Below are 9,946 nucleotides of genomic sequence, written 5' to 3'. Positions count from 1 at the left end.
TTAATGTGTTAAAATGTAGAATTATAAAATGTAATTTTTAGGTATGGATAGAATTTTTTTTCCCATGACATGAGGGCAGGGCATCACCCTTTAGGCAACGAAGCCCGCCCTGCCCAGCCCTGCCCATGCCCTGCCTAAAATGGTTAGGGCTTTTACGGGCAAGGCCGAGCATCGGGCTGCAATTTTCAGCCCTCTCTTACTTCGGGCAGGGCATCGGGCAGGGGCTCTGTCCTGCCCAGCCCTACCCATGTGCACCCCTACCTAAGTCTATAACCCAAACAGGATTAGTTTTAGCAATAAACGCAGTGCTAGAAGCATAAAAGAAATGTATCGAATCTAAATCCAATACCTTTTTCTGCTCAGGGCAGTCCTTGGCATAATACCCATTCTGTTAGCAAGCATAGCATTTGATGGTTGCTATGTTCCTCTTCTTTGCAGATTTCTTGCCTTTTTCTTGAAGGAATTCTTTCCTTTCTTCACTTTAGGGCCGCCTTTCTTATTTTAAGAGCCTTTGCTTCTCTTGGATTGGTTTTGGCAGGTTGACCCTCCCTTTCCTTCAGTTAAATATGCCTTACTGACAGGTTTCACAGTCTCCATTCGGTTATCCTCCAGTTAGAGGTGGCGAGCTACATCAGCAGAGGTTGTTATACTCTCATTATGAGTAATAGTATGCTTTATGGTGTCTCAATTGGCTAGGAGAGATCTCATGACAGCTTGAATCTGTTGCTCATCAGATAAGGCGCCTCCGGCTTTCTTAAGCTCCCTGATCAAGTTCGGTATTGCCCTTAAGTGATGCCTTATGGGAATTTTAGGACCCAGCTTGAAATTATCAAGTTTAACGGTGAGTCTCCTAAGCCTTGCAGTAGAGGTACCATCAAATTCATATTTCAGTGCAGCCCACATAGTAGAGGCAAAAGGATGTGTTTCAAATTGCACCAACACATCGTCAGTCATGGCACTTAGCATGGTAATTCTAGTGATGGTGTCCCTTCTTTTCCAGGCCGCGTAGCCGTCCTGGTCCCTTCGTGATGCATTCGCCTCAATCTCTGGAAGAAAAGTTGTCAACACATCAGTGACTTCTTGTTCTTCGAGGACATATGATATCTTACGATGCCACATGCTGTAATTGTCTCCATTTAGCTTGTCACCTCCTACGAGGTCAGTTATGATGGACTTGATTCCTCTTTGAGACATCGTGCTATCATATAGACAACAATGCATTTTAGTATGGTATGCAACGTACACATTATTCAAGTAGGTCATAGATCGTCTGGGTGAGAGTCTTGCCATTTTCATGATCAGGAGACAACTAGGTTGTCTCCCATCCCATTACTCCTAGTTAGCCTCTTACCTTTCTTGTCTTTGACTTTCCTTAAACATATCCCCAATTTGAGCTTTCCTCATAAAACTCCCACTCAAATAAAACATTTATAATATAAAATTTTTTTATTAACAAAGCATAAATGTTTACAAAGATTTGGATAACCCAAACATAAAGTCTCAAAGATTAAACATAAAATGAAAAAAGAAAAATAAACACGAACAAAAACTCATCCATTCATGATGTATCTTGTCATGGGTTCTCTCAAACTCTCTTTAACGTCTTTCCAACATCTACAAAGACTTTGTTTGAAAAATCCTTTCCTAAATATGTATCCTCTCCTTGCCAGTTCCTCTCTATATTGGATTACAATGTTTGAGAAAAAGAATGCGTCTTACTCATTAGTAATTTGTTTAGCATAATAGCTCAATTTTGAAAACAGACATTTTTTTTGCTTGTATTCATCAGCATGCTTTTTTGCTATTTGTTCAATTAAATTTATGTCCTTAGGTCTACAAACTTTTTCCTCTTGTTGGTCAGGAACACATTTTCTTTTACCATTGCTATGATACCAATGTGAGAATAAAATAGAGAATGGATCAGGAAACATACCGGGTCGGATCTCGGGTCGGTCAAATCCTCTGAGCTCACACTATAAGCTAGACTATAAAAGTCTAAGCTTTGAGTGCACACTAGAACATTTCTTTGCAAGAAAGAATAAGAGAGAGAGAGAGAGAGAGAGAGATAATAGGAAAGCTCAACTACTAAAGTGAGTTGGACTGATGGGTGGAAGCTTCTATTTATAACTTTTGTCAGGAGTACTTTTGTCAGGAGGGAAGCCAAAATATCCACTGAGCCCATCAGATTAAATCTGATTAGGATATATAAATATATCTTTATCTCATAATATCATGATATTTGAATTCAAATCCAGAATCAATCACAATTAATTCTAAATATATATACTCAATATATATTTAATCTATATAATATAAATTAATTAAATTTATATATGATATATATTAATTAAATTTATATCGTTACCGATTGGATTTGATTCAGGATGTTTGACTGAGTCAAACATATCATAATCTTGCTTGGATATTCAACCCGTATATTCTCTTAATATCCAGTCAAATATTTCAGCCCATCAAGGGCGGATCCAAGCCCAAAATCCAACAAGAGTAATATTCTCCCGATAATTCCTTCACCAAGTTTAATCAAAACTTTTTTTCCCCGTTTAAACAACGACCTTAGACATATTTAGTGTTGTATGTGTACAATGTCTAATATGGTATTTTGGTAATTAATACTACCTCCAATCCTTAATAACTAATTTGAGTAAATCAAGTAAATTAGTAAAGTTAGGTATGTATAATAAATAAGTGTTGTTTTTTTTAAAATATTCTTACTAATCAAATGTATTAGTTAGAACTACTATTTAATGAAACTTTTAATATATGCAACCAATACAAAAACTGCTTTAGAAAAAAATAGATATATAAAGATACAAAGTAGATTAAGGTCTTATATTTAGGATTAAATTGCATATCAAATTAGCCCTTATATTAAGGATTGGAGGTAGTATATAATATATATACATATACATCCATACATACATAAGAGCTATGCATACCGTTGTCAGAGATTTCATGCAAAACTTTGTTCAGAGTTTAAGAAAACCAGAAAAGTCAACATAAGAAGGTCCTTGCTTAGCAAAAATGAAAAAACATAGGAAGGTCCTTTGCTTCATTATTACCTTTAAGAAAATTCAACTACATGCTGATATCAACATCATAATAATCAAAATCAAGCCGACAACATATAAATTGCTGATGTAAAAAAATGGAGGGGGAAAAAAGGCTTAAGCAAGCAGAGTCAATGAGTTTCAATCATTTATCACACCTCCCCCCCCCCCCACATCTCGGCTATTGATTTCAAAATTCAGTATCTTTAAATTATACGCAAGATCCATGAAAAATCAATTTGATGTTTCGATTGCCGTTATAGGACTTCCTTTATCTATTTGATGTTTCAATTAATTGGTGTAATGTCTGCGATGTTCTATCCCAGTTTCGGCCAGGAAAACAGCAAAACAATGATATTTAGGACTTCAGAGTTTAAATACAAGGGGAAAAAGAGCTACGTACCTAAAATAGTGGTAATTAAAAAAATTACAGAAAATAAAGTGACGCATATATAACTGATACTCCTCCGGTCCTTAATATAAGACCCGATTGTTGAGTTAGTTTTTGTCCTAAATATAAAACTTATTTCTTATATTTATTAATTTTCTCTAAATTACCCCTATGGATACTCCCTCAACCATAATCAAGTAGGAGAGGAAGAGGAGGTATTAAGAAAGATGATTATGGTATTTTAGGAAAAACATGTCACATTTCTTATAATTAACTAGCTTACCTAACTTCCTTAATCTAATTAAATTAGTTAAATGGGTCTTATATTAAGGACAAGAGGAGTATTAATGAATAATTCATGAATTAACTCACCCACCCACGTTCTCAAGGACTATTCTCATTCTAGGGAAAATTGGTTTAAGTCGATTAATCACTCAAAGCTTACTACTTTTTTTCTTCTTCTCGTAGCAGAATTCATCCACAGAAGCTCAATTGAGAAAGATCTAGTCTTCTCAGTTACTCAGAACTATTGAGGATACCTTGCTGTAATCTCTTGAAACCATCCTCAACCCACCCTACAATGATTCTCCAAATAGATGGATCCCTCCATACAAAGCTGGGCTGGTTGAGATTGGACATTTATAGGATAGCTGTGTTCCAAAATGGTGAGGCTACTGGCCGTGTTTTCCACCATCACAACAAGGGAATTTGGTAACTTGGTTTCATCAAACAATTGGAATTGCACTTCTCCTATAGTTGTGAAGATTATAGGGATTCATGAAGGTCTTCATGTAAATTTGAACTGGAATCAGTTTCAATACTCATCACAGTGATAAGTACTATGATGCCTATTGAATCTGAACCCTTTGAAATTGATATGAATAGCCAAGATTTAATATTTAATATTTTGTTTTTTAAAAAATATTTTCTTTTAATAAGCATATAATCCAAATAAATGTGATTTCTTAACTGTAAGTTTTTTTTTAAATATCTTTTTATTTAAAAATCATTACTTAAAAATGTTAAATCTAGACTATTAAAATTATACCTCAATGGTTTAGATTTTGTCACAGAAATAAGTATCACGGTACTCATCATCAATAGCACCAAAACTAGTTCCATTGAAACCATGGTTATAATGAAATTGCCATTTTTAGCTACTATTTAGAAGCTTTGACACATCTCATCAACAGCGACTAACACAGAATTATCCTCTCAACGATTAGCTGTGATTAGATTGTCATATTTGAGCTCAAGTCAAGAGAAGCTAATCGTTGCACTAATTCTTTGGCTTGCGAGTATCATCAAATGAATGTTCAAACTAACTAGCTTTAAACAGCCTTTTATTTAAAAACAAAAAGAAAACAGTAATAGCATCTCCTCGTGATATCAAATAATGAACAAGCAAGGCCACATCAAGCATTAGAGGTTGCTCTATTCATAAATGCGAAATATGGGTATTATTAATAGCAAGCTCATTCTTGAATTTCTGTTTGACCAAGCAAAGAGCGCTTAAAACTGCGGCGAGTCGTTAATATAGAGCAAATACGCTGAAAAAAGTTTCTTCCGGTGATCTTACAAAGAAAGTAGAACTCCACTGTCTTTGAAATAGTAGAACTCCACTGACTTTGAAATACTTAGTAACCAGCTTATTTATCTAGAATAATATATTAATGTTGGCAACACCTACAAAAATAATAATTATGATTTGAGTCGTATCCAAAGATACAATCCTTAAGAGTTATTTTGCCACACAAGGTTAGAATAAAAAGCGGCACTCTCTAAGATTAAATGAATCTTTGCATAAAGCAAGGTGACAGCATAACAGAAATTTAAAACTCAGGAGAAGAAAGAAAGAAGGAGAGCTCGGTGATAGAATTTAACACATTCTGACCATGCACCTCACATTGCCTTTTATAGACAGAAAATATGTGACCAATGGGCTGTCATAATGGTGATTAAAGATGGTTTTAGTGACAGTTAAATAGGCAGTTTTTAAATAATTGATTAAGGTGAATTAAAACATTTTAAAGCCATTAAAAATAGTTCATGAAATTAAAACAAATAAATGCTTCAACGGTTATCTCTAATGGTCAGGTCTAAAGACTCCTCTTCTTAGCCATTTTATTAGCTCAAGATCACATCTTAGTAAATACTAAGATTTTCTCAATCTTGATTAAAATCGAACTTCTTTTGACACACTCACATACTAAAACTCCAACAATTAATCCACACAAGAAAAATCTTACAACAGCATATGTATATATAGACATTGCATATTACTAGGATACAATACTTGTTAAGCATATACGCAATATCAATAGACATGGAGACCAACAGATGGTTAAATCGCAACACAATAACAACGCACTGTACGAACATATATTTACATATGTTGCTTCTTCAACTTGTTCTGGTCAAAGATATGCAGAGACTGACATGAACAAGGTCTCCCTTAGACATACGATCTGCTAATATATGTTGGCAGTGTCGAAAAACATCGTCCATTATGGATTCTCCAAAGTGGCTCATAAGCAGAGGTTCAACCACAGCTCTCATGAATTGTGTAATTTGGTATTCTTTACTGTCATTACGTTTCTCATCACAAGCAGCCTCCCAACTTGTTTCAAATGCCCCCAAGTGATTGATAGTGAAGGACCCTTCTTTCTTAACCTCTGATTCCAATTCAGATGTGGATGGAGCATAGAAAGGAACATTGAATGAATCCATTTTATCTTCCTTTATTATTCCCTTCATTGCATACACATCAAAACAAATTGCATTATCATTGATCCTTATCGTATTCTTTTAGAATTTGCATTTCAGAGAAAATTGTTACATCTTCCTGTTCTAAATGAAAGCGTTAGAGGGATCCGTTTTGTTCTAGATTCTGTTTATCTTTCAAATTTATAATCCCCTAAACGCGTCCACACATTAAGATGTTTTTCTATCAAGGGAGTAGTAAATGCAAACAATTAAAAAGGTAATTGAGAAAAACCAATGTACACTTTTTTTTATAGATAATTAACTTAACTAATTTTTTTAATCTATGTAAATCACTCCCTCCAATCTTATATATGAATAAAATTTTTTAGAGCAATGTTATCCTAAAAGTAATAAAAATGAAGTAATGTTATACCATCCATTAATAAACCCTAATGGTCAACTGTTAGTTGACCAAACTATATTGATGTGGCTTTGCCACCTAAGGTATTATGACACGTGTTTTCCCACCTAGGATGCTAAATCATCAAAATAAAATATAAAATATAAAATGACGCCGTACTCGTTGGCCGATGAATCTCTTAAGCCTCTCCCCTCTTTTGTTCTGTCTTTCCACTTTAGGTGTGCCATTTTATCTCTTCCTCTCTCGCCTTCTCCACTTCGCCATTGCCCAAGGTTCACTTTCCCTTCCTCCTCAATTGTCTTTTTCCACTCTTCCCTCCTCGTCTTCTTCGCAGGTTTTGATTTTTGTGTGCTTATATATGGGTTTTGATTTATGGGTTCTTGAATTTTTGTTGATTTTTTTTGTCTATTTCACCTCATTTCTTTTAATATATAAGTTGTCGAGTGCTATGGAGATTATGGGTTCTTTGATTTCTGGATTTTTCAACTTCTTTGATTTTTCTACTTCAATTTCTTCGATTTTTGGATGTATTATGCCTCTCCTCAGATTTGATCTTTGCTCCATAATCCATTTCTTTAGTTGGACATCCATGTATGCCCAACAATAATAATCTGGAGAGTTTTTTTTTTTCCCCAAGATTTTCCCCCACTGATTGATTAATTGTTGAACTAATTTTGGGTCACCTTTGTTTCGCTGTTCATGATCGAAGATGGAGGGTGTTGAGGCTTTTCTTTCCAGTAAGGATGATGAAGGGTATTCTTGTTTTGGCATTTTTTTTTAATAATTTCAGACATGATTTGTTTTTCCACTCTGTTTGATTTTGTTGACACATGAACGGGGGTTGGATTTGAAAGAGAGCAAGAAACATAATTCTTGCTAAATCTCATTAGTTCGCTGGTTCTTTTTGACTGGTTCTATTTAGGGAAGTTATTTTGTTTTTTGCTGTAATTTTTTGAGATTTGGGGATTTGTGAATCAAATCTCTGGAGTAGAAACCGGTAGTGACGGTGGAGGGGTGCTCCCCGGAGGAGGAGAAGATAAGAGCAATGGATGGATGATTTTTTATTCAATCCACTGAAGAAGTGGATTTGTTGGGGTTTTGGGAGACTTTGGGAGAAGAAGATGACATTGAGCCGCTATTTTGGCAGGGAAGGAAGAAAGTTTCGACAGAGCAGTAAGGAAAATGATGACATGGCAAATTTCGTGAAATAATAGGTGGCATAATATTCCACATGGTATAGTCATATCAACATAGTTTGGTCAACTAACACTTGACCGTTAGAGTTTACCAGCGAAGGGTGACATTGCTATGTTTTTACTATTTCTGAGGCTACATTGCTCCAAGAAAAAAAAACTTCCTAGTGCCTAGTGCTCTTTTATGAAATCTTTGAGGCAAAAATGACATTTATCCCTTTTTTTTTTTTGCTAAGCACAAATATCCTCCTATAAAGATCAATTATGTTTAAGGCACTATCAAGTACTATGTGGGTATCTCTCATAGTAAGGATTCAAACATTGTTTCGTTATATTGTGAGCGACTGGCCCTTTTTTCTAGATCCAACTCTTGTTGATTTTACTTTTTCTACTCATTCTCTTTTATTTCTCTTCATACTTATTCTTTTTCACTCATATTCTTCATAAATAAGCACTAGGACAAAAAGATCCCCTCTTTTCATCTGAATTTGAAAAATATATAGATTTTACACATTTACTTGCGTAATTTGGTTAGTTCTTACTTATATATGAGACTTAAGAAAGTAGTTATCTAACTCATACATTTAGTAGATAACAGAATAATTAAAAAGATAACATTCTAGAGTACGTATATGCGTACCTCCAAGACCATGTGATTAAGTGCTTCAGCTACAATGTCCCAAATGTGGCAAGATTTTTCCAGTGATGGATCATCACTGCCTCTTCCCAAGAGGGTAAGTACCATATGGCCCCCTTCAACTACTTCTTGAGCGCGACACTTGAGAAACATAGAGAAATCTCTTTGAAATTGATGGTAGTAAGAATTGTACACATTTAAAGGGCTTGTTTTTGTCATACAAACGTTGCCCTTATTATCCTCCACACCCTCAGGTACCTACAATTATTGAATTAATTAATATAATCACCCACTTAGCAATTAATTTAATAATATCGACAATTATTATTTACTAAATACAAGTTCAAAGGAATAAAATGTATACACCTGAGACATCCAATGAAGACTATAGGAGGAATGAACAAAGTGCAAAGATTTAGTAGGAAAAATCCTGCCATAGAAAGAACCAGGAACTCCAGCGATGTAACATGGACCAGTCTGCCTCCCACCTACCATTTCCTCACTTAGCTTTTGCTTAAAGCTTTCAAGAGACTTGAAGACACTGTTAAAGTCGCTGCTTGGTAGGTCATTTAAGAAGATGATGTATTCTGGGGATTCATGGTTTAGGTCTCTGCAAAGCTTCTCCACAGTTTCAATCAATTCATAAATCACATAGAGAGTGTTTGGTCCAGATGAACAACCCAAGTCTGCAACTGCTAAGCTTCGACGGATTGTTTCTTTATATAAGCAAGTTATAGCGTCGTCTCTTACAGGCTTTGTTGAAGAAATCACATTTTGCTATCCGCACACACACATACCGTCTTTTAGTAAGCATCCATAGTATTATATTTTAGGGTCAATGTCAAATTTTGTCCCAGAAGTTTTGGTCTCGAAGTTGTAGGTATTCAAAAGGTTCTTCTCATCAATATTGTCTCGGAAGTTTTAAAAGGAAGCAATTTCGCCTCTAGCCATTAAAAACTGTGACGGTCCAATCCAATGTTAGTTTTTTAACAGTCAATATTGATTTTCTAATAGTTAAAACGATTGATTTGCTCTCTTTTTTTTTTAATATTTTTGTAACGATATTGATTCTAATTTAGAAAAATTTTGAATACCCACAACTCTTACATGAAAACTTTTGAAGTAAAATTGGACCTTAACCCTATAGTTTATAGTGGGATCAATGCATGCAAATTGGAGCCTTAGAAAAGATTGAATAAAGTTTGATATGCGCGTACCTGGTATAAAGAATTGCTTGAGTAGCTTGTCTCTGTAGTGCCTCCTTTCATATGCAACGCTTGAGGCACGTCCATTCTCATCTTTACGCTTCTGCAGTTTATGTTTCTCAATAACAAGGATCAATAAGTTCGCAAATAATAATAATAAGGATCCTTAATGATCTTTAAGCCACGTACATGTTGTAGAAAAACAAGTAGAAGAAACAAGTTTTGCCTTCAGCCTATATATATAAACAGTCATGTTAAATATAGATATATAATTCCTCCTAAAGGTTGGAATTAGCACCATTCCTCATATCAGTAACAGAATCCA

At 34.8% G+C, this 9,946-nt stretch overlaps 1 protein-coding gene across 1 annotated transcript; it reads right to left on the bottom strand.

The window, feature by feature from the left end:
- Positions 1–5,669: 5,669 nt before the first annotated feature.
- On the bottom strand, positions 5,670–9,720 carry LOC114756952 (salicylate carboxymethyltransferase). The gene is made up of 4 exons (XM_028945930.1): positions 9,634–9,720; positions 8,783–9,193; positions 8,420–8,674; positions 5,670–6,210 (listed from the first exon to the last, which is right to left on the bottom strand). The coding sequence occupies exons 1-4, from the start codon at positions 9,712–9,714 to the stop codon at positions 5,863–5,865; spliced, it is 1,095 nt and encodes a 364-aa protein (XP_028801763.1). The 5' UTR covers positions 9,715–9,720; the 3' UTR covers positions 5,670–5,862.
- Between the last annotated feature and the right edge of the window lie 226 nt (positions 9,721–9,946).

The sequence above is a fragment of the Neltuma alba genome, unplaced genomic scaffold (assembly GCF_004799145.2).
Source record: "Neltuma alba isolate B1F8T4 unplaced genomic scaffold, ASM479914v2 tig00010553_pilon, whole genome shotgun sequence".
NCBI lineage: Eukaryota > Viridiplantae > Streptophyta > Magnoliopsida > Fabales > Fabaceae > Neltuma > Neltuma alba.
Note: the sequence above shows the minus strand (reverse complement) of the source record. Positions and strands in the feature narration are given on the sequence as shown.